This window comes from Paramacrobiotus metropolitanus, unplaced genomic scaffold (genome assembly GCF_019649055.1).
Source record: "Paramacrobiotus metropolitanus isolate TYO unplaced genomic scaffold, Prichtersi_v1.0 Parri_scaffold0000203, whole genome shotgun sequence".
NCBI lineage: Eukaryota > Metazoa > Tardigrada > Eutardigrada > Parachela > Macrobiotidae > Paramacrobiotus > Paramacrobiotus metropolitanus.
In genome coordinates, this window is record NW_026570423.1 from 87,204 (window position 1) to 112,105 (window position 24,902).

Here is a 24,902-nt window from a genome sequence, read left to right on the forward strand (position 1 = left end):
TAAATTAAAAAATTTTAAGCCAACTTTTAAACACAGAAAAAAGAATACAAGTATAAACGATTAAAATTACCTGCAGACTGCAGTAATTCTTATAGAAAATATTAAAACTAAGAACGTATTTTAAATTATTTTGATTTTCCAAAAAAAAACTTAACTTCGTAAAACTGGCTTAACCACAAAACACTAGTAGGTTAAACAGGCAAATCGAATCAAAAAATAAAGAAATAAAACATTACTTGTGATTTCTAAACTCAAACAATCGGCATCAACATTCATCCATCAAAATTACAAAAGATTTCAAGTTCAAGCGCAAACAACGTGCTAAACTCCCTAAAAATATTTTAAATTAACTCAATTTTTATTTATCAACCGATCAAACGGAAAACCCCGGCGCTTATAAATACCCCGTTTTTTAATCACAGACAGGAGCCGCGGTACTTATTATTAACTCGCGATTAGGGCAATCGTGCGTTGCGCAAAAAGATAAACAACCCCGTCCGCAATGCGTCATCGGGGAATAAAATAAAACACTCCACCGTCATGGCGAATAATAATATTTCATACCGAAAAACCATCCGAATACTCCGCGCATCACACACGCCCCACTGCATTACCACAGACTGTGTCCCTTCGAATAACCGGTACACCAGCGTCGGACGGGGATGATCAGTATTTTCTCACATTGTGTCCCAGGAGGCCCGGCACAGGAAGCGCTTGATTATTCCAGCGACTCAACGCACACATACACAGTGCGCTCCTATGTCTTAAGGGATTCTAACCGCATTCCCGCGCTTTTCCATCATAGAACGCCGGCATTTGCATATTCTGTATTAAGAGATTCTTGACCTGTGTCAAGCTTTTATTTTAAAAACAACGCCGCCATATCCGAGCGTTATATCTACATATGTGTGCACAGCAAATGAGCCGTTTCTAGATGATTTTCCCAAGATTGATAGTATGTGGGAATTTCGTTCCGCAAACGGATTTTCTAACAAGAAAATCAACAACAACCAAATTAATTTCTTTTCTGGAGTAGAAAAGCAACGAAATAACATAAAATAATGACCGGTCGTAATATTAATAAAAGAAGATAAGTAATAAAAATAAAATACAGTAACAACAAGGTAAAAAAATTCTTTCCACCTATTGCATGTATGAAAAATATCATTAGTATTTTGTTATTAGTCAGTTAAGCGTCGAAGCATTTAAATAATTTGCTAAATAAAACTACTGCCGCACTAATTCCGTAATAAGATTCATTTCCCCAAGTTACCGATTATAATAAAATCATCAAAAATATACAGCAGTGCCTGCAATGGCAACGTTATAAACACAAATGACAGAATAAAAAAACGTGTAGTTAAAAAGGACAGATATTCAGCGCAGGAATCGCGGCATTTTAATTTAATAAGACTAGACTAAGCAGTTAAACGCAACGTCGATTGGACGAATTTAGCCGTCGGTTCGGAAGAATAAGTAGCAGAGTTTTATCGTGCATAAAGAGAAAAGAGCGTAATATTGATCATAACCGGCACGGAAGGCAGGGCGCCCGGGAGTCTTAGCATTTCTAATAAAGCCAGTCAAGCAGGAATCACGCAGTCCGCCGCAATTTCCATATATAAATACCGGCTTCCTTGTTTACCCATCTTATAATTCATCGGGATCGTCTGACGGATATATGCGCTGCTCATTGATTGGAACAGCCTTTTTTTGCGAAATTTTCTCGATCCGTTTTATTATTTACTTTCTGATTTTTTCCGTGATTTATGTTTTTAAATTCTTTAAAGTTTTGACCTTGTTCTCTTAAAAAACAAAAATCAGGAGCATCCTGTTTTCAAGCACAATTCTACAAAATAATTTCTTTATGTACATTACTTTAAAATTAGGGGAAATGTTTTACAAAATTTGTAAGCAAAAATGATTTCTTAAATAAAAATAAATAGCAGATTCTCACGTAATTACGGTTTACACGATTATACCAACGATTAATTAAACTGCTATTTATTCTAAAATTCTGGAACAGCTGTTGCGCAATATGGTGTGTAAAAGGGAACATGTGGTGCTCGAAAAAAATAAAGAAAAGTGGTAAAGCAGCTGTGGTGCACGGGGATGGATTGGCTGTAATCAATAAGGACATATGTCAACATGGTGTTATTGGATTGGCAAAAAAATCCAATATACACACGGGCGACGATGGGACCGCGCAGTGTGCCGGCAGCAGCACTCGCCGGCGCGCCGGTCGCCTCAACATCAACAATTACAACGCTCCACATCTTGCGGCTATTTTCCCCATTAATTTATCATCCCTGCCAATCATTCGCCGTCAGGACAGCTTTAATCATTACGTACAACACTTTTTTTGCGCCTTCCACAGGGACCGCGGCACACATCTCCAGATAATAAAATCACCAGTCATATATGCCGTGTTTTTGGATTAACGCTTAATCGACTAATTTCCATTTTTCATTAATTTTGTTATTTATTACCGAACAATTAATTTATTTATTTATATTTTTCAAACCAAACGGCAAAGAATACTGCTTTAATTTTTGTGTTATTGCTAAATCAGTTTTTAGTCTACTTTCCATTTTTTAAGAATTTTATAATTTATTGCAGAATATTTACGAAATTTATTGGCATTCTTGTATTTTTCGTTTTTCATTTTGAAACTTATTGCCGAACCCTTATTTAATTTATTTGTATTTATTAGATCAAACTGCAAAGAATTGTCGCTGTAATTGTTGTTTTAATTGCTAATCCATTTTTGGTATCATTCCTGTTTTTCCATAATTTTGTCATTTATTGACAAATTTATTTTTTTGTATTATTTGCAAATTTATATAAATATATTTAGAAAATTGTGGATCATTTGGAAATAAATTTTATTTTGTGGATATATCATAGCGTACGAGATGCACGATACACAAAGCACAGAGTTGACGGATGGACAAATTTGAATGAAGAATGACAGCAATGAAATCACGCCGTTGTGGATGGCTGTGCGGCCACGCGTGATGGCCTTAATTCCCGGCTTCTCATTTTCTTCAGCCTCAGCAATCTTCCCTGCTTTCAGCAGTATTTTAAAAATAATATTATTTACCATACGTTCAACGAAAATGCAAATATCGTTACAAATAAATATAAATAAATTGAAATTTTGATTAACACCATTTTAGAGCCGGGAAAATTACTGAAAAAATCAGGATTGAATTCGTACAAAAATTAATGTTTTTTAAAAAAATGTTTTTAAGAATTTCGAAGTTTTGTAAGACATTTTGTTTCGGAAACAATTTTGTTCGAATACAGCAACGAATGTTATGCAATGGTAAACAATAATTCCGTAATTTCCTGAAATTACACAATATTCTAAAAAAGTATTTAACGGATCAAATAGCGCATATAAATAAGTAAATATAATCAGCCATACACGGGCGCAAAATTTTCCCATCATCTCCCACTTCCGGTGGAATGTGGGAAAAAGTGTTAACCGGCCTATTGTTAACCGGTTTTTGTCGCGGACACAACGGCCTAGGATAACAGTTTGTTTGCCGCGTATTTAGCTCTTTATACCACTCGACAGTGCGGCAAATATTTGTTTTTAATACTTGGCGTGATTAGTGTTCTACTTTCCCATTCCTATGGAAATCCCAGCGCACACGCTGGTCCTGCCTCATTGGGATTGAATAAATAAATGACACTTGATGACTGCATACACACTACTGGCTTCTCTGCACAAGTAGTCTATATACAACCGGCAGAGAAAATTTCAGCCTTTTTTATTTACTCCCATCCAGCGTAAATCTGATAAGCGAGAGCAGAAACCACACAAAAACCTATTGACAACGATTCTACTCCGACATTGGACAATTATAAGAAAACATTTCTGACATCTTTATTCTATATATTCAGCGTTAGTGGACATATGGCGACACTTTTTCCCGGTAAAGAAAACTTTACATCTTTATTTTGCGATATTAATTTAATTTAAGTCGTGCAATAAATCTATCTGAACTAAAATCTGTCTTTTCGAAGTCCCCAAAAAAGTAACGCTGTACGTTAACCATTCCATACTTCAAAAATATAACAAAAATATTTTTCGCCAAAATAAAATTTATTCGCACATTTTTATGAGTTTTTGTATTATTTTTCTCTATTGGTTTTTCTGTTTTTTTAAATTTGTTATTTAAAATTTCCGAATAAGTAACGCTGTATTAATAGTTATACAATTTAACAAATAGCAAAAATTAATTTTTTCGTACAATTTTTATGGCTGTTTATTACTTCTAAGTGTTTTGAGTATTCTAAATAAATTTCATTTTATTTTAAATGCGGTTAAGTATTATTTACTGAACTAGCACGATTTTCACGCGTTTTCTTAATAAATGCCTTTTCGCTCATTTAAGTGGAATTTGTTTGCCGGCGTGCGTCGAAACGGGAATTTTTCCGGAGCCCGGCATGCGCCGCGCGTAACGCAAAGGGGAAAACATTTAGCCATGATTTAACGCTCTGGCTTCCGGCGCATTTGAGGAGATGTTTTAAATAAAAAGTCGATAAGAAGCAAAAGCCATTTGCAACGCTGGGTGTCCCCTCGGCACCGGCGCTGGGCCTATATATACGTACACAGTATGTATATTTATATGCGCATCGACCACCACCAACCGCCGACCGGCTATTCAATTCAACGGGCAAATATTGAACTGCAGCCATCGCCATCTTATCGGCAAAACATTATCATTGATTTTTGCTGTTCCCGCGCGATGGTAATTATTCCACCGATTCAAGTGCACATCCCAGTACAATAAAACATTACTCCGAAAATTGTTGGTTAACCACTTGGCGCCACTCAGTGACAGAAAAATCCCTAATTAAGATTTTTTCTTACTGAAAAAAATTTATTATTAAGCAAATATATTGCCATCAAAACTGCGCGGGCAACGCAAAAAATGTGATATAATATATTTTCAACTTTTCCTGATTTTCGATCATTTTGTACTTAATAATTATTTACGCGAATATTCTTCGTTTAAACTTGATGTATTTATAATAATAATAAAAATAATTAAAATCGTTATTTAAATTTACAACAGGTTCAGAATGCGTAAACCGCAACAAAAAATGAATTAAATTCTTTTTCAGGTATTTTACATTACTGTTTTTAATTAAAATCGTGAAAATGATTAAAGTATAAATACTTTTGCCCTGTAAATTCAGTTAAATAGCTTAATTTTAATGTGGGTTTTCACGATGCTACTTTTACAGGAAATTCGGTATTTTACTGGAATAGCGCGCCTATATACGAGTAAAAACGAAGAAATATGACATTAATTGTGCACGCACCTCCGACACTGATTAACTCATCACGACATATCCCGCGTGCATATATGCAGCAAATGCCGGAAACAGTCTTCCGATTGAACACCACCGATTAATCCACCCACTCACAATCCCAACCGGCAAATGTCTCGCGTCATCACACGCACCGCATGATTAATAATAATCCCCGTGCAACTGATGCCGGCAAAGACAAAACATGGAGTAAATATATTTTTGAAGAAAAACTTTACTAGGAGCAGGACACAGATGTACATTAATGCAGAAAGCCGTTGTGGGAAACGTTTTCCCTGAAAACCACTTGGTTGCGGTTGAAGATGATCGTGAAGGGGTTCGGCAGGAAAGACGTGTGTGCGGAGCGGGAATGTTGCAATCAGTAAAGGGGCGGGGCAGGCCGCACTGGCGGTTGCCGGAATCCAACCGCGGATGAGTGGGCGGTAACCTTTTCTGCAACTTTCAATACATCGCGACAACGATCTTAATCGGCAATTTTTTTGGAAGCGGTATACGTCTTTTTTTGTACAAATTAATTTGCTTCTTTACGGCACATCACCTAATGTATATTTTGCAACAAACAAAATAAACGAAATTTGTAGAAAAAAGCACTTATCGGTCGACCAGTGCAAAAGTATTTATTGATTGCTAAAATAACAAAATTCTGGTGCTTTGAAGGAGGAGTTTCGTAAACAATTTTGCCAATGAATTTGAATGTTTATTTTGACTTTAATGTTTAGTGGGTTAGTATTTTTACAGTATGTAATATTTACTTCTATTTATAGGGAACTTATATTTTTTTTGTAAACTTATGTGTTTGTTGTTTTACACGAATTATTTTTTTCGATGGAGAATACCGCAGCAGTTTATTTGCCGTGGAAAATCGATTTAACGTGGTTTATGGAAGCGATATCTAAACCGCAGCTAACTGTTGATCCACTTTTTTCTCCGTGCTGTTAAAAATCGGGGAGGAAAAAGCTCCGATGACCCAGAGCGAGAAGAAAAGAGAGAGTGAGTGAGTGAACGGCGAGAAATATGAGCCAACGGAAGCATTGTATGAAAACGCCGCGATGCCGGCAATACTATGCATTTGCGCCGGTTTTCCCGCAAAACGATGCCCCATGTTCATTAACCTTGGGTCAACAAGTTGATTCAACTAACACCATCCAGTACACCCCATTGCCAGTTCTGACTCGGGTATCCCGTTTTCTGACTGTATTTTTATCCCGATCGCACGACTCCCACTTTACCGACTTCGGAAAAATGCCAATTTTACCAACGCGACAAAGCCCCACCCGGCTCGTTTTAGCCGGCAATTATCGGTAAGGCGTGGATCCGTCCGTGACCTTTCGGGTAAATAATTACAGATGGTGAAAATTAACACGCTTCTCATTGGCTCATTTTATCGTGCGCAGCTTTTAACGACAATCTTGATAACGTCGTAGACGACAGCGTTGCGCAAGCGGATGCATTAAACAATGGAAGGTTAAAGCCGGTTGCGTCATGCACGGAGTTTCTTTTGTGCAGCAGAAAACCGGCCAGACAGCTTGCGCAATGCGATATTTCTGAACAAAAGTATATGTATCCGGCTGTTTCGAAACAAAGCAAAATATATCCGATTGCGCAACACTGTCTGGTTCCTCAAATTTACAAAGAAAAATAAAAACCAGCGACCAATCGTACTACACCGTCAACCGCGGCTTTTTAAGTGCACTTTTGATGACAGCGTCGTTGCGCTTGACTGGACAACGTACACACTGAGTATATTACACAGTACACACACGTCTGTACATGTAGACGCGTCCTGAACAATTCCCGGCACACATTGACACACATGTTGGCATTCAAACAGCAACCGTCAAACAGCTGGGACCACGGCTGGCGTGCCGCGCGCAGGAACGGGAACAACGTGCAGAATTGTTGTTGTAACGGGGAATTAGCGGATACACAGAGATGTATAGGCAGGGAGAGAGTGGTTTAACCCTTTATACAAACCAGGCCTGGCTTCTGCCAGTCAACGCGGGTAATCCAATCAACGGGCGTGTGGACTGTTTTCATTATGAACTGGATTTTTTCTCCTTAACGTATTCTTTACGCTATAATCCGTGTGTGTGCGTGGAGGCTTTTGTGGATTTGAAAGGAGAATGACAATGGGCTGAGCCAATAGAAAATGTCAACGGTTGGATTGCTTTAGCGAGCAGTGCATGTAAACGTTAGCATACTGTTCCGTTAAAAATTAAATTACACTGGCTTCTCTCTATCGCAACCAAGAAGGAATTTAAACAGTTATGCTGACTGTTCTTTATACCAACATTTATTAATAATCGCATTAAATTAAAATCTTGTTTACTAATCTGGTTTTGTTTGTTTTTTTAAATATAAATATTACTCGCAACAACAATTAACCACATTTTCCAGAATTTTTTGGCATTTCCGAAATAAAAATCACTGCTCTGTTAATTCGTCTGGGGCGTTGACAATTTCTTGGTGACCTTCTTCGTGCGACTGCTCCAGTTCTGGTTCCGGTACCGGAGATTCCGATTCGGTGCCGGTTTTTCGCTTTTCCGCTTGCAGCTGAAGTCGTTTTGCAAGAATTTCTGTTAACGATAAACGAGAATTATGTAACAGGAAAGGTCCCTGATTCGCGTATTTGCTGCTTACGCTTCGGATCCGTTCCTATGTCGATGCGTTCGGGGAACGTCAGATTCTCCGGGATCCACTTAGACACAGTGACCTGGGCGCCCTCTTCTTGTTCCGCGGATTCGGGAGTTTCTTCTTCCACGGGCGTGTCATTCATTAAGGAGGCAACAGCGGCATCCTAATCAAACGGGACACTGACACTCCCATGTAAAAATTGGAGCTAAAGGTCACAAAGTAATTACCACTTCCACCGGCGCAAAATGTCCGTGCTGTTCATAGCCACCGAGAAAAGCGAATTTTCCGGGACCGATTGGCTGGAAAAACACAACGACCATAAAACCAACGACCAGCCAAGTTTTCTTTCTATCCACTGGTTTAAACACAATTTCGCCCTTATTTTAACTACTTTAGTGGAGACGACTGACGAGTGATATTAGTACCTTATCGTCGGCAAATTGACCGACGTATTTATGGGAGCCGCACAGGATTTCGCCGTTCCCATGTCGCTTGTCATTAGCCCAGAACCCGACGTAACACGCGCCGCTCTGCTTGTACCGGTACTTTCCATACCCGCTACGTAGACCGTTTTTCCACTGCCCGGAGTACGTGTCACCGTTCTCGAACGTGTACACACCGTAGCCTTCCTTCTGATCCTTCACCCAGTATCCTAGACAAACAGCACCAAATCCTTGTTTGTTTTGCCTTTTATCAAAAATGTAGTGCGTAAACATTTTATTTTTAAACCTGATATCAAACAGTCATTTTATGGGGTATTTAATCTGTGTACTGTAATATTGCGCTTTTGCAATTACATAAAATGTGAATACATAACATTTTCTCATTTGTTTACGCCAATTTATGGTGTCGGTGGACACTAAAGCTGTCTGCGTTATTTTGGTTACTTCGCCACTTACTTAACTGCAACATTTGGAAGCCATTACATATAGTGCTTGTTAAAACTGCTAAAGCAGAACCGAAATCCGCACGTTACCTTCATAGGAAGAACCATCGGGATAGATGAACTTGCCATGCCCATACTTCAGTCCGTTCTTCCATTCGCCTTCATACCGCGGTCCGCCCTTGAAGACATACAACCCCTTTCCATGCCGCCGGCCATTCTCGTATTGACCTTTATAGCGATCACCGTTAGGGAGCAGTGCTTCACCCTCGCCGTGGCGCTCCTCTTTCTCGTTCCTGCCTCCCTCGTACTTCTGCGCTGCAACAAATCATATATGCGAAAATATGGGCTTCCGGTGATCTTTGCATTAAACGCTCCAAGTAAAGCGAGATTGACACAAAACACAGCAAATATCGAAGGATTAGCTTCATTGTTATGAAATGTACCCCCAAATACACTTCTTTCTCCTGTTCTTCATCTTCATTCTCGTTTTCTTCGTCCGACATGTTTTTAAGCGTCACACAGAATTAACACGCGTGTACCAAGACGCTAATATCCGTATACGAATTTGCAGTTGTCGATGGAGATCTCGCGAAACTTGACCTTTAGGTTCTTCGAGGAAAAAGCGAGTTGTATCGTATAATTGGAAAAAAATCACTGCCGCTGCCGCATACGTCTCGCTATAATCGAATGCGCGATGGTACTAACAAAACTGTATTTTTTTGCGGATTGTTTTATTTCTGCACGATATGGGTTTCAGTTCTTCATCTGAATAAAACAGTAATAAATCCTTTCCATGAAATCACAATTACAGTAATTATTTTTGGCATTAATTTCAAGTGCTTCTGTATTTGGATCGGAAGGTGCAGGATGTTGAGGAAAGGTCACCTAGCAATTACGCATATATTTTCAGCAACAGACGTCAAAAATTAAAATTTTCAGCAGTAATTACGTAGCATTTAAGCAACGTTTTATTGGAAAGAGAAAATTAATCTTGTCACAGAATATTCACGATGCCTTCGCCATGCAACTGTCACTCTGAGAACCTCACCAACATCAGCCAGAAATGCCGGAAAAAAGAGCAAGAACTGGAAGCCCTCGACAACGTCATCCATTCTCTACAGCATAAACTCAACGAACTGCAGACACAGAACAGCACCGAAACGCGGGAAATTGCCATTTTACGCAAGGATTTAGCCGCGCTGGAAGCTGAGGAAAAAGAACTCCGCAGTTTATTGAATGTACACTAAACTCTGCAATTTATTCATTGGTAATCATTTGATGTAAACTGGTCTCCGAAATTATTGATATTTATTTAAATTAAAATTGACTCCCCAATCTATTAATACTCATTCAACCTAAAAACATAATCTGAACTCTGATATTAATTGCTTGATATTAATTTAATTTATACTGAACTCCGCCATGATATTAATTTACCGTAAAAATAATTCTGCAATTTCTTGATATTAATTTATCGTAAAACTTAACTTCGTAATTTATTGATATTTATTTAACTTTAATTTATTGATATTTATTTAACTTTAATTATGTTAATATAATATAAAGTATAAACTGAACTCTGCAGTTAATTGATATTAATAATTTAATTAAAACTGAACTCCACATTGTTTTGGTATTATTGTACATAATACAAACTGATATCCGCAATTTATTGATATTTATTCAACGTAAACAAAACTCGGCAATTTATTGCACCAAATTAACTGAATCCCAAAATCTCCCCGCCACCATAGAATTATTTGGTTTGAACGGAAATCTTCACCATCACTGTGTGCTCAAAAATTAACAAAAGTATCTAACAATTCGAGGTATTTTGCTCAGCCACAATTTGGTTAACAAAAACAAATCTGTCAGTATTAAAATACAAAAATAATCTGTGCTTATTCCACGGAACGTTTAAATGAGAAACAATTTACTGGCACTGCAGAATAAACGGACTACCGTTGACGTGGTCATCCCCGTATTTGACGATCAGCAGATATTCCCCGCGCTCCTTCAACTCATAGGTCACCTCGTAAGTGGCTTGACCTTTATACGTCATCTTCACTTCGTGCGCGTTGAGGATTTTCCCGTACACGCCCACCAGCAGCACGTTGTAGCCTGTGGAAGATATCAAATTTAACAAAACGGCTAAATCTTCGGAGCGTATAAACTTCTGAATTAATTATCTACAGGGAAAAAAAGTTATCGGGGAAAAACTGTGCAAAAATAATGCGGGAAAACTTCCACCGATTGTACCATTAAATGTAAATAGTTTTCAAACCGCCATACGTTATCAAGAAAATAAAGAGCGTAAAAAAATGCGAAAACAATTACGTATACGGATTGTGTCATTTAATTTTTTCGGGCGCGCTGCATGAGCAGCTAAATTAATATAAAATTAGAAAAAGGAAAAAAATCCCATACAATTATGTAATACTAACATCAACACAGTACAGGCATAGGATTGTTTCATGTTGTTGGTTGTATTCATCAGAATATAAAATGTAAAATATGTACTTAGCGAATTCACATGTCGGATACGGACCGTACGCGTATCAAAACGAGAGAATCGTAGTGCGAAGGGTTAGACTCAAGATCGTTCAATGGAAATTTTGGGAAATCCGCTTTAATTAACAGTCGTTTTAAATTCCTGTTTTAAAGATCCCATAATTTTTTAAAGAAGTTAAATTAATCGATCGGAGAGGTGTTTATAATAATATCAGGAAAAACGCAAAATAGGAACATCCATGCGTTGGCGACGAACACAAAAAGTTATTACTGTTCTTAAGTAATTATTATTATTATTTTTCCTTTACTTAGCAGAATCAAGAAATATGTACAGTATCGTTAAAAATTAAAAAAAAATGTATATATCCAGAACGCTTAAATAAAAAGATAAAAAATATGCAAGTAAACAAACTTATATCAATACAAAAGAAATGATAAAATTTTGTACAATAGTCTTAATTGAATGTAGCGGAGTAAATCTCCGGGAAAATGGAATAACTATTAAAAATCGTTCAACTTACCGGCCGCGTCAGCGCGGACCGTGAAGGTGTTGACCTGGTTGACGCGGGCCCGCTGCACGCCCTCCCCCACCAGCACCACCTTGGAGGCGTCGCCCTGCGCCAACTCCAGCGCCGCCATGGCGCTCGGCACCCCGTTCAGCACGCTGCTTGTACTGCTTCCGAGAATGCTCTCCGTGCACACACTGGACACCGTCTCGCGCACCAGCCGCGTCTCGCGCCGGATAATCGTCGTCCCGTCGCCGGACATCTCCTCCGAGACGGAATAATCCTCGGTTTTCTGGCCACCGGCCAATCCGTTACTGTTCTTCAGCAGAGAATAATTTCCGGATGGATTTCCGGCGGTGATAATCAGGGGCTGACCGCGGACCGGCAGACCGTCCAGCGACATGCTCAGCGTATGCGGTCCTGCACCAAACATTATTTAAAAAAAACATTCAGTAAACACCATCCTTATTTTGAATAAATTGTAAAAAAATTTTGACCGGTTTTTGAGGTTGAATTAACATTCCGTACGAAAATCAAACTGAAATTATACTGTTAAAATGCCAGTTTATTTCTTAAATTGTACTGTCAAATTATTTTTACATGGTTAAATATTGTATTGTTAAATTATTATGTAGTTGATTTATATGCTAGTATTTTTTGACATAAAAATTTTTTCATTATCACAATCCGTATTAAACCTTATTATTATTAATAGATTTTATTAACACGATTAGTCAAGAAAAGGATCACAAGAAGGTGCGCGTTTAGAAAAATTCCACTATTCATTTTTGTGAGCTCTATTTACTCATTCAAAAAATTTAACGAACTAGTCAATGCGAAATCACTACAGCGAAATCTCATATAAACGATGACGACAAATCAAGAAGCGGCCATTTGCACACAGCCATTACACTACGAATTTGTCCAAATCTATCAGCGCTTTTCCACACGATTCACACCGCAAATTTCCATATCTCGCAATCCCATTAATAATACGATAATTAAAACAATTAAGTCGTCGTTTCGCACACACACATACACAGTCACACACACACACTGAAATGCACGCTGATGCAGCAGCATGGATTCGTTGAGAGAAATAAAAAAATCCGTTCTAATTTTTTAAAGAGAAATGCGATTTACACTAAAATATGCAACTGGGGAACTTATTCGTCTCGGCAATTTCACATCGTACGATACGAGGAAACGCTTACCTTCTTCAAATACACTGCAGGAGACGTTATACAATCCCGGGCTCTTTTCCGATACCAGCGCTTCACCGGAAATTCCACTGGGCGAATGAATGAACACCTTCAGCGCGGCGCTATCCCCCACCGCCGCATCACGACAATCCACCAGAAATTCACTCAGCGTATTCAATGCCACATCTATACCGCATAAAAACCGCTCAGAGAATTTTATAAATTTAAAATAGATACAAATTTAAATAAAAGCTGCACCGCAGCACCGGCAACAATTTTAAAATAATGCAACAAAACTGGAAAAGAAAATAAAACTTTCTAAAAATATGGAAGGTTTTTAAAATTTTTTTTATGAGCATAAAACAAATATAACACACAAAACTGCACAGATTTTCGGAGAACGCACAACAACAATAATTATCAGAAAACAGGCAGCACCATAGAAAACAAATTTGTTTATAAATTCAAAAACCAAATAAAACTTCAAAAGTCATCAAAAAGAATACAAAACAAGAACACAAATAAAAACTGCGCAGATTTCCTGAGAAACTGAGGGTAGCAGAGCAACAACAAGTTATCCGAAAGGAAGCATGCGATGTACAAACTGCCACTACACTACAAATTGCTCACAAATCACAATTATAATGTACCTATACTGTTATACATCGTGAATGCTTGATTCTACAGTCACCTTCAATTATGGTTTTTAAAAATACGTAGATAAAATATGTAAATATTACATGAGATAAAAATATTAAACTTTAAAAAATGGAATAAAGTTGTTAACAGTATAAAAAAAATATAAAACGCACAAAAAACAGTAATTCTATAAAAATGTGGCATTACGTACTTGGCTGGAAGCCGATAATCCGCAGTGAACTCATCTCCAAGCTGGACAGGAAATTATCGTTGGAACGCGAGGACCGCGGTGACAAGAGAGACGGGCCAACCGCCGTGGAACTACGAACGGGAATCTACAAAAAGATAAAACACTCAAAAAGTGTATAAACCAGTCACAGTACTAGCCATGAACTCCCCCCACCGTGTACCGAACTTAGCATGAATCGGTCTAGGGAAATATCGTATTGTGCCACTGCACTACGAACATTCCATAATGGACACTCACACAACCTGCTTCGAATTTCTTTCCTGAGAAGTGAACCCTGCACAGCACCAATACACTTACAAAAGGCATTAAGATATTTTTCTTAGAGAAAAAAATAACAGAACACCATACAATCGAAAAAGTAAAAACCAGGATGGCAAAAAAACGGGAAAAGTTTGACAACTCAAAGACAGTTTTACAGGCAACAGCACCACACAGTAGTGCCCTGCAACGGAGTCTAAAACTTCGTCCAGTCCGATCCGAACTAATAAATTTTTCTCCGAACCCAGTCCGACTCCGAATTTTCAAAATCATACTCCGACCACTCCGATCCGTAAATGTTTTTTACAAATCCGAATCCAGTCCGATCCGCTCCGAAAATTTTTGTCATATTTTTTTATCTCATTTCAGAAAAATCTGTAATACCTGTCATCTCTTTTAGTTCTCAACGAAAAAACTCATAAAAGTTGTAATTCGGATTTCTTTTTTTGATTGAACAAGCTTCGCCTCTAACAAAGGGCACAGAGTAACTAAAGTTAACGTAATAGAAGTAGTTACGTTTAGTGCTTTACCGAATCACAAAGAATCGTTTAGTGCTTTACCGAATCACAGCCTCGCGCGGAGCGCGAAGCTGACGATGCTTTTTGTCCTATAAAAATTAGTTGAAATATAATTTTATTTCGGATAATTCGGAGTCATAATTACATGCGAATCCGATCCATTCAGGCAAGCCTAAACTCCGAAACCACTCCGATCCGAATATTTTTAAAACAAATCCGTCCAATCCGCTCCGAAAATCGGAGTGGATTCGGAGCGGTTCGGATTTACCAGTCCGTTGCAGGGCTCTACCACACAGCCAGTCATCATTTTGGACATAACTTAAGTGCAGCCACCACACTACGAAAATTTCATAACGTCCAAGCGCACGGCCAAGTACATAATATTATCAATAAAATTATACGGCATTCATAACGTACTAGCAATAGTAACGTAGCACATTATTTCGAATAAAACTTACTGAAATTTGAAAAAAAAACAAAAAATAATTACAAAGAAAACAGGACGCAATCGGCAAACATATCGGCTGTGTCAGACCGTGGCAATTTTCCGCTGCCATATTTAGAGCAACCAAAATGTTTTAATGAACCGAGCTGCTACGTTGTTCGCAACTAGCTTCATAACCAATTTTTGCACCTATATTACTGTTATTATTTTTCCCCGGTTGGCAATCGTCACTTACATTGAACGGACTCCCGCCCACGGCCACCCCGGCAAAATTCACCAGCACCACATACATCCCGGCGTTATCCGGCGTAAACACGAAGCGCCACACCCCCGGCTCCACCTCCTCCTTCTTGACCAACACATCAAACTCCCCGTCCGTCACCAGCACTTCCAGGGGAGCATTCCCGGCGTCGCGCGTGCGCACCACCATCTCCACCGGCTGCCCGATGGCCACGCCCTCCCGCAAAGGTAGTTCTACGCGCACTTTGTCGGGATTGACGCCCGCCGGGAGCTGGCTGATCTCCGCCATGAAGGGACTGCCGTGGATGTCCTCGTTGTCGCAGTGGATGTGCACGGCGTACTCGCCGGCGCAGGTCGGCCAGTACGTGGCGTACGCCACCAGATCGCGGTCCTTGCAGTCGATCTTCACTTCGCTGGGACCCTCGATCAAGAAGCCTACAGTGCAAGAAATTATTTCTTTAATTAAGATTTAAATTATTCCCTTTATTTAAAAATTACAAAACTGTTTTCCTTGATCCACAACGAACGCTGTATAATAGCGTAAAATACAAATTAAGCAAAAATGAATTTAAAATAAAACGAATTCAATATACAATGATTAATTCTCTTTTTTGAACAGTAATGCAATAAAATAAAACCACATTTTTCTTGTCAGTCGTAAATAAGCACGACGAGCGGTGTAAAATACAAAATGCAAAACCAAGATCAGTTGCATTCAATTACAGAAATTAAAGAAAAAGTGTTATAAAACTAGCGGAAATATAAATTTTCATTTTCAGGCTTATGCGATCAGCAATTATTGCAGTGTCATCATAAACAGCTCCGACAAAATACCGGCAATTTACCACAATTTACTTAATTCCGCTGAAAAAAAAATCACAGCTCCAAAAAACGTTAAAGAAAACTGAAGGAACTGATGATTTTACAGGTTTATTATGTTTATTACGTTTATTTATGTCTATCGCAATTTCTAACAAAAGTCAAAAATAAAATATACAGAATGAAATAAAAACTTTGTTCCCGTCGATTTTATGTACCCAACAGATCTACGATTAACAATTTAAATCAAAAACGAACATAATCAAAAATAATAATGAACCGATAATCTAGCGCATTAAAACACAGAAACCCCCACGTACTGAGCATCCCCGCTTCGCCGTTCATATCCACATACAGATTGGCCGGGTAGCCCACGGCGCCGGCCGACAGTCCCGGGCCGTAGACGCGGATGTTCGACGCGATGGCCGGCTTGACGTTGACCTGGAAGGGCGAGCGCGGCACATGCCGGCCGCCGTACAGGATGCTGATGACGTAGCGCCCCTCCAGCGAGGGACAGTAGTAGGCTTCGTACAGATTCTCACTGGTCTGCATGTCGTACTTCTCCAGCGACCCGTCCGGCGCCATGATGGACAGGTCCACGTCGCCCAGCCCGGCGGCCCCCGTGGCCATGCGGATGTTGACCACGTCGCCGGTGCGGATGCCGTCCGCCTGGATGCCGCGGCCACTGCACTTCACCAGATCCGGCCGCGTCACCACTAATTAAAAAACAGAAGTAATGTCTCTAAAAAAATAAATCACGCAATTTTTTGGTGTGGTAATGCCGAATTTCCGATACGAATAGTATGCAGACATTTGCACAGTATATGGGGTATATTTCTATGATCGTTCATTAATTTGTCAGAAACCGGACATTCAAAAATTAATTAAATTAAAAATTTGGCACATAAAAAAACCTAACTTCAAGTTCGAATAAGCTTTTAAATCTTTTTGTTGAATTTAAAACAGATTAAATTTTTAATACGACCATAAGCGGCAGTCACCTGCTGAAAACTGAGAATCGTAGTGCAGTGGCTTAACTAGGAAACCGAAAGGACTCAGAAAGATTCAAATACGAGTACGTATTTAGTAGAATGGAATTCAAAAAAATCTCTACACTTTTTTTCAACGAACGGAAATTTATCGAAAGAACGGTGCAGCGAAGGTCATCCCGTAGAGTGATAGGGAAGGTACGAAAAATAGATGTCTGTCGGTTAGAAAAAAAATAAGAACATAATACTCCATCATTTCAATAACATACTAATTTGAATAATACGTTATATTAATTTTATAAATGTACTGATTTATAACACATATTAATTTTAATAGTAATATTATTTTTTGACATTAACAGTTTGTTTAAAAAATGCCAAATTTCCAATACGAATAGTATGCACTCAGTATGTGAAGAAAATCGTAGCACGATGGATCAATAATATCGCAGCGCTTACAATATCAAATTCTGAATTAGGATACTCGGATACAGTTCTATGATCGTTCAAGATCTTTCTTTTTTTTAACAGTTCAGTACTTTTAATTTGAGATAAGATTAAGGCAGTTAAAAAATTATAATTTCAAAAGAAGATCTAACCAACTTTCAGTTCTTTTATTGAAGTTTAAAGCTACCGTCTGAAGCAAATTTCAGTACGCACGTCGCACAGCCGGCAGTCATTTCCTTAATACGGAGATTAGCGTAGTGCAGTGAATTAAGCCGACACCCAACTATTCCTCAAAAAATTCAGTTACTTAATTATTACGATCAAACTCAACACAAACTTCAATAATTTTTTCATAAAATCTAAATTTATCGAAAGAATGGTCATTCAGTACCGAGACACCTATTCCTTAATTAACGAGACTTTCAAAAACGCCTTCAGCGTTTGCTATAACACATCTTTCAATAATATCCAGCGCCCGTACGAAATCACTCATGCTCTCCAATTAATAACGTAATAACAACGTAATGTTTTTCTCAACTTGTAAACGTACCGCTGGAGCGGACGGACAGCTGGCTGGGTTTGCGGGTGGTGGGCGTGCGTAGCGGCGCGTCGGCCTTGACCTTGGCGATGGGGAACTGCGCCAGATAGGTCATCATGCTCTGCTCGTCGATGTTGGGGTCGATCATGTCCTCCGGGCTGATCAGCTGCGGCACTCCCAGCCACTTCTCCGCCAGACTCATCGCCTCCGTGGCGTTGCGCAGGGCGTCCCGCGGATCCCAGTCTTTCCAGTCCGGACACAAACCTGGACAATAACACATCGCACTTAATATAATAAAAAGAAGAAGGTCAAATAAAAAGAAGGTCAAAAAGAAGAAAAGGGTCAAAGAAGGTCAAATCTGAATTATCTCCTGCATTTATTTACTTATTTAAAAAGCTGATATTTATTCGCTAATTATTTTCTAATTCTTCAATAAATTATTTACAGCTAATCTACAATAGCAATGGAGCAAAGCTATTAAAACATCTCTAAAAAGTAAAGAGCAACAACAAATCCCAAGAAAAAAACTAAGAGTCTAAAAATCACTGATTTTTCCAAACAAGCTAACGTGCGACTAAAAACTGACCATTTATAAAAATCCACCGAAAATTTTATAAGAGTCAGAATCGACATCTTTGGAAAAACCTCATTGCTACAAATTAAACCATAGAAAATACCGAAAATATACGAGAAGTAGATACAAACATATTATTAATTTAATTGAGTACCAGTAAACACACTCGTTGCTACAAATTTTTCCGATAAAATAGAAAAATTTTAAAAAAAATTAAGTACGATCACAATTAATAAGTCAGAATTTAAACAAAAAAATAAGGTTTAAAACAGCACTGATTAAACTAAAAAAATAACTTGTAAATAAATTAAATTCACTAAATTAAAGAGGATTAAAATAACCGGTTTATTACCGGGCGCGACGGCGTTATCCAGGGCGCCGCACGCGCGTCCATCGTTCCAGTCGGTGGTGAAGTTGGAGATGGGCAGCTGCGGCATCTTGTGGTGGAACCACGTGATCAGGCGCTGTTTGGGCGTCAGCTTCTTCTCCGGTCCATCGCTGTCCGGATCGCCCTCCCACTTCGGTTTGGATAGGGAATAGTGCAGGATCAGCGCCCACACCAGCCCCAGAATCAGCTTCAGTCGACCGTCCACAATGTCCGTGCTGTCTGCAAAACATAGCCGGCAGACGGATTAGCAACTGGTTCACTGCGTTGCCATTCAGGCGAACTGAGGTCAACAAACTCAGCAAGACTATCGAAAATACTTCGAACCAGCCAGAGCATAAACGCAGATAATTACCGAAATTACTGCATAATAAATCACTAATTAATAACTACGGATTAATATGTAGTAATGACTCTATTTTCTAAGAAAACTCCTAAAATTACAGATGTTTCTTAAAAATATTATTAATGCAAAAAATTTAAATAGGGACATTAAAAACAGCGCCGCGCATTAATGCAAACGCTGCTGATTATTTATGAAATTTTCTGACATTCATTGGCTTACTCACCCCTCCCATTTTGAACAATTTCCGGCTACGAAAATTCTTAAAATTTCAGATTTTTTTATCGTTTAATGAGAAACTGAAAACGAAGTATTAAAACCGCCGCGCATTATAAAGCAAAGGTTACTGATTAATTTATAAAATTTTTTACCCCAGATTAACTAATTTTCGATTACCATTCCCATAATCAACGTTTTTCTGCTACAAAAATTCCAAAAAATACAAATTATTTGAGAATTATTTTTAATGCAAAAAATCCAAACAGGGAACATTAGAAATATCGCCGCGTATTAATGCAAAGGGCGGTAATATTTTATAAATTTTCTATCACAAAATAAACCAGCTTCAGGTAAAAGCAAGTAAACCACAAACAAACTAATCGTTAATTTCGAATTACAAGGAAGTCTCGAACAGCGAAACGGCCACCACCGCCCAGTTTACCGTACCTATGCTAACCAGCTTCAGGCCTTCTTCCTCCTCCAGGAACGTCAGCGCCACACTGACATTCTCCAGTTTCTGCGAGCGGAACACGGGTTTCTTGGTGTGCTTGGGCAGGCGCCGTCCACTGAGCACCTCCACCAGGGCGATGAGCAGCAACCCATCACTGAAATCCGTCTCCAGATCGCGTACACCCAGATGCACGGTTTTGAGATGCTCGTTGGCCCAGCGCGTGAACGTGTTCTGCTGGATGCGCTTCCACGGGGCATCGCGCGCCAAATCCTTCTCCATGAAGACGCCCTCCTCATCCGGCATCCCGCCCGTGTACTCGGGGACGGTGCGGTGCTGGCGCAGCTCGGCGATGACGAGGGCCGAGGGAGAGACGGGTTCGCCACGGGAGAAATCCATGATTAGCGTGCAAACGGGGAAAATTATACTCCAACAGTGTTTACAGATACTAAAAAATGAGAAATGATGAGTTTGGGATAGAAGGATGGGGTAGACTGAAGAGAGATCACGCACGAAGAGAGATGAGAAAATGAGAAATGCAGTCTGCGTTGCAGTTTAAAATTCCAGATCGTGGAGATTACGGTCAACGGAGTCACTGGAGCGTGACGTCACCTTTTGTTATGGAAACTGCCATCTCAAACGCAGTGGCTGTCTGGTGACTGCGTCGGTACTGTAAATTAGTGTAAAATCGCAAATGCAGATGGACTGAATCAACGTGACTGCCAACCAGCATGGGCGGTTTCTATTGCGCTTGACGCTTCCAGACTTCCAGTATAAACGCGCTTGGAATTCTATAAAATGATTGAAATCGTTTAATTCTGCAGTTTTAATCGTAATTGATCATTTTGCTTGCGAGTAAATACTACACTACTGTGTTTGCTGCTTTTTGCTTCGCGTCGTCTACACTCTACGGTAACGCGGCTCGATTGCTACCAGGACGGAAATAAACCTTGTATTTCCTTGTGATACTGTTTTAGTTATTAGCATCACAGGTGAGCATCAGTCCGAATATTAAATCATTTGACTGGTTGCATAACGTACATTCCCTGTTCAGCATGCAATTTCTGCACGCAAAACTACAGAGAAATTGCCGTATCAGAACAGCATACAGCATATCTGGTGCTAACGATTGCATCCTTTGCAGCTGCAACGATGTCGTTCCTGTCCTACAACCTCAACCGAACCAACCGCGTCGATGTCCTGGGCGACGACGACGTATTCCGCATTGGACGCGTAGTGGATGTGGCCGACAACGGACTCTTCGAATTCGTTGACTTCTTCTGTCCCAACCGACGACGCGAACTCACACCCTTCAACCGGATTTTCCTGAATGTCGATTGGGAGTTCAGTCAAGATGCTCTTGCCCTAGCATACGTGGGTACCGAACCCGGCAAGCCCACCTCCGTGGACGTGCTAGTGCCCGAGACGCCCTCCGGTCCGTGGGCATGCGTCTCCGGGTTGATCGTCAACGTTGCGCGCCCTGTTCGGCCCAGGCGCATGTCTCGACCGTTGTCCATTGGGTCAACGGCGTGGCCTGTACGGATGTGGTTCCGCTGGAGCGATTGCGTTGGACGGTGAACAGCGAGTGGTGGGCTACTATCGGCAGGAACGCTTCCGTCCGGCATGATGGTGTCTCGACAACTCACGGGCTGTCTGCTCGACTTGACCCCGTTGAGGCCGGGACGTTTCACAAGCGCAGTCTATTGTTATCGGGAGCGGAAGACTGGCGTCATGTGGACGTGGATAAACTGTCCAGCCGCCTGAATGAGAGAGTGTGCCGTCGGGAAGATTACCCGTGTCGTTATGTTTCTTTCGTGGGTATAGCGGACGGGCATCTGTCGTACGTTTGGCGATATGTTGATTTTTTACGATGGCCGACCACGGGCCCTTTCCAGAACATTTCGCTTTATCCTGATCCTGTTCAGGTAACCGTAAAATACTGCGCATTAAAGAGATGTTAACTGGAAATTGCTTTAATACCGGATTTCGTTTCAATAATTTGTACTTAATCTTAAAGAATATCATTATTAATATTGTTACTATGACTTTACAGTAGCCAGCTCCATTAACGGAGATATCTTACCAGGCTATTGGGAGATTTTGTTCATTTAGAAACTTTTATAAGTACCTTTTTTGGTTTGATGTTATGAGATAGAAGTTAAGAAGTACATAGAGCAGGAATCAAATCCAAGACAGATAATCTTAAAGCTAGACTTTCAACGGGCAGATAACATATTAAATGTACGATTATTTGAATTGGACATATTTAATGTACGAGTATGATTATATTTGAACAGTTTTGGGACTAACACTATAAAATGATAATAGTATTGTAGTTCGTAGTAATTTGATAACAATAGTGTTATAATTAAGTAAAATTATAGGTACTTGTAATTTGTAAAGCTGGCGGTAAAGAAAATTCTGCCCGTATTAATTTTTACGGAGTGACTATTTTGCCGCAATTTTTGCGGCAAAATAGCCAACCAGCTATAGTGCCGCATATTGTTCTTACTGCGGCAAAATGGCCTTAGCCTAATTTTTATGGTTATGGAACGTGCTAGTTACTAGCTACAAGGTTGTTTATCGCCCTTTTTCAGAACTTCATCCGTAAATGCGACGGCGCATTAGTCGCAGGCATCCGAGCAATTATCCTGCAGCTGACAGAAGAAATTACTTCGATTACGGAGCCCGAGGATAGCAGTGACATCGGTTTGTTGACAGTGGATGTGTTGCTGGAAGTATTTTCCCAACTGGATACCCGAACGCAGACTGGCTTGCGCACCGTGTGTTTCACATGGAACGCCGTTTTGGAATCTCCCGTGTTAACGGCCGGCATCGTTATTATTGGCTTCGGAAGTCACCATTATCGACCATACCGTCCTCAGCTGCATTACTTTCTGACGTCACCCGTGTTCAAGTGCTTTCGCCAATCCACGCAGCACATCGTCGTAGCCGCTCGCGACAACTGGATGCAGACCCGCGATTTTCTGACGCTGGCGGAGACGATGCACTATGTTAGCCAGACAACGGGGCATCGCGTGCTAACGGTCTATTTGGTGGGACTCCAGTTGAAACTGCAATTCAACCGCCACCTGGATTCATACGATAAATGCCCCATGCATGAGCCCAGCTTCGGGAGTACCAGTTATTCCTACCCGGGTCCATGTCGCCTCGCAGATTTCATCGCCGCCTGTACTGATCTGCCATGCCAAGCTATTCGGCTGGTTATCTGCACGGTTCTTTTGGATTACGCTAGCTCAGAGCAGGTGTACCTGCCTAACCACTTGTTGGTGTACCTGCCTTCGGTTCGGTTGCCGCTTGGTGGTGATGTGGACCGCTTGATATGGGGCGTACTGGGAACACGCGTGCCGACGCCGAATGCGGAGCAGCTGGACACGTTGGCGACGTGGCTGGCGTCCCTCAATGCTGGGACCAGCCGTTCTCAGCGGAGACTGGCCTGTCGAGTAAGTGCTGTCGTCGATGTTCCGTTGGCTACCTTTTCCGATTTGCATGATCGTACGGTTCAGGTAACTGTAAAGGGAAGTACCCGGTACATGGTATAAATTCGTTTACTTGGACGAAAACTTTCACGCACTCTCAAAGGCTTCCTTGCTTGTTTTATGACATTCTGTAGCCAGATAATTTGTCTACATAGGCGTGAAAACCGTATGTGCGCGTAACATCCGATTCGGGAGTTATGGCTGTAAGAAAATTCCAACAAATTGAAATGCATTCCTGTGTACCAAAAGCACGGTTCGGCTCTAGATTCTAGCGGTTCTAGAACCACGGTACTAGATTTCTAGAGTAGCGTTTTTTCATATTTTCAAAATGAATACAAAAATTTTTGAAATTCATTTTAGAATTTGAAAAAAATGGTCAAACTTTGGTTCGTACGTTGTGAAAACGATCTCCATACTTTTGTGCTTTTATGTGAGAAATTTAAAAAGATTGGTCCATAATGAGACTTTTGGTACACCTGAGTGCATTTAAACTTTTTGGAATTGTCTTACAGCTATAACTTCCGGATGTTGTTCGGTCGAATCTGGCAAAAACGGCTAAATAAGCTGTGGTTACGGCTAAATAAGTACCTTAGCGTAGCCATGCTGATTTTTTTTCGTTGCAGGCAGTGTGCGCGACGCAAACAGCAGACCCGCGCCCCTCTTCGCATTACCGCGGCAAGGAGTGGTGCGTGGCCGGCCTGAGAGAGCTGCGGTTGGAGAACCTGTCCTCGATTGCGCTGCACTTCCTGGTCGAACTGGCAGAGTATTTTGATGGAATGCGGGCAAGCAGTGACGACTCAGACAGCGGCTCCGATGTGCCAGATGAACCGATGGATGACGAGTTTGTTTTCTGCTCTTTGAAGTCCGTTTCGTGTTGAAATGAAATCGGTTGCACTTTTTTATAATTTTGTTTCCTTTGAAAGGGTTTTTAATTTTTACGCTGTCCTTTTTGTGCGTATTTGAAAGCCGCTTCGGTCCGAATAACGCGGAATAGTTAAGTACAAAATATTTTACCGGCGGAATAAATAAAATATTTGAACCTTTACTGTGAATATGTAAATAAGATGTTTCTGTTTTTTTATTGGCTCATACTTTGTGATTTTACAAAATAACATAAAGTCATCGTAACTCGATATTCACTGCTTATTACAAAGTCATACCACTGTACAAACGGCGAGAAGTGTTATCACAGTATTTTGGTTATC

At 40.1% G+C, this 24,902-nt stretch overlaps 3 protein-coding genes across 3 annotated transcripts; 1 reads left to right on the top strand and 2 right to left on the bottom strand.

Moving 5' to 3' along the window:
* Window positions 1–7,595: 7,595 nt before the first annotated feature.
* Window positions 7,596–9,711, bottom strand: LOC129600917 (radial spoke head 1 homolog). The gene is made up of 6 exons (XM_055499589.1): window positions 9,310–9,711; window positions 8,957–9,176; window positions 8,406–8,632; window positions 8,208–8,279; window positions 7,987–8,143; window positions 7,596–7,922 (listed from the first exon to the last, which is right to left on the bottom strand). The coding sequence occupies exons 1-6, from the start codon at window positions 9,367–9,369 to the stop codon at window positions 7,771–7,773; spliced, it is 888 nt and encodes a 295-aa protein (XP_055355564.1). The 5' UTR covers window positions 9,370–9,711; the 3' UTR covers window positions 7,596–7,770.
* Window positions 9,712–10,570: 859 nt separating this feature from the next.
* LOC129600914 (filamin-A-like) lies at window positions 10,571–20,749 on the bottom strand. The gene is made up of 9 exons (XM_055499587.1): window positions 20,197–20,749; window positions 19,155–19,409; window positions 18,241–18,492; window positions 16,575–16,970; window positions 15,431–15,870; window positions 13,936–14,059; window positions 13,098–13,271; window positions 11,899–12,303; window positions 10,571–10,987 (listed from the first exon to the last, which is right to left on the bottom strand). The coding sequence occupies exons 1-9, from the start codon at window positions 20,594–20,596 to the stop codon at window positions 10,800–10,802; spliced, it is 2,634 nt and encodes an 877-aa protein (XP_055355562.1). The 5' UTR covers window positions 20,597–20,749; the 3' UTR covers window positions 10,571–10,799.
* Window positions 20,750–21,104: 355 nt separating this feature from the next.
* Window positions 21,105–24,575, top strand: LOC129600922 (uncharacterized). The gene is made up of 4 exons (XM_055499597.1): window positions 21,105–21,189; window positions 21,342–22,122; window positions 22,795–23,661; window positions 24,321–24,575. The coding sequence occupies exons 2-4, from the start codon at window positions 21,643–21,645 to the stop codon at window positions 24,573–24,575; spliced, it is 1,602 nt and encodes a 533-aa protein (XP_055355572.1). The 5' UTR covers window positions 21,105–21,189; window positions 21,342–21,642.
* Window positions 24,576–24,902: the final 327 nt, after the last annotated feature.

What these genes read in the sequence shown, in the direction of transcription:
- LOC129600917 (XM_055499589.1), bottom strand. Translation starts at nt 9,369, where the DNA reads ATGTCGGACGAAGAAAACGAGAATGAAGATGAAGAACAGGAGAAAGAA. An exon ending in AGAAAGAAGTGTATTTGGGG is followed by an intron (nt 9,177 to 9,309) that starts GTACATTTCATA and finishes GTTGCAGCGCAG; the next exon opens with AAGTACGAGGGAGGCAGGAA. An exon ending in CATAGGAACGGATCCGAAGC is followed by an intron (nt 7,923 to 7,986) that starts GTAAGCAGCAAA and finishes TATCGTTAACAG; the next exon opens with AAATTCTTGCAAAACGACTT.
- LOC129600914 (XM_055499587.1), bottom strand. Translation starts at nt 20,596, where the DNA reads ATGGATTTCTCCCGTGGCGAACCCGTCTCTCCCTCGGCCCTCGTCATC. An exon ending in CCTGAAGCTGGTTAGCATAG is followed by an intron (nt 19,410 to 20,196) that starts GTACGGTAAACT and finishes TATGTTTTGCAG; the next exon opens with ACAGCACGGACATTGTGGAC. An exon ending in GCTGTCCGTCCGCTCCAGCG is followed by an intron (nt 16,971 to 18,240) that starts GTACGTTTACAA and finishes TTTTTTAATTAG; the next exon opens with TGGTGACGCGGCCGGATCTG.
- LOC129600922 (XM_055499597.1), top strand. Translation starts at nt 21,643, where the DNA reads ATGCGTCTCCGGGTTGATCGTCAACGTTGCGCGCCCTGTTCGGCCCAG. An exon ending in TTTATCCTGATCCTGTTCAG is followed by an intron (nt 22,123 to 22,794) that starts GTAACCGTAAAA and finishes GCCCTTTTTCAG; the next exon opens with AACTTCATCCGTAAATGCGA. An exon ending in AGCGGAGACTGGCCTGTCGA is followed by an intron (nt 23,662 to 24,320) that starts GTAAGTGCTGTC and finishes TTTTCGTTGCAG; the next exon opens with GCAGTGTGCGCGACGCAAAC.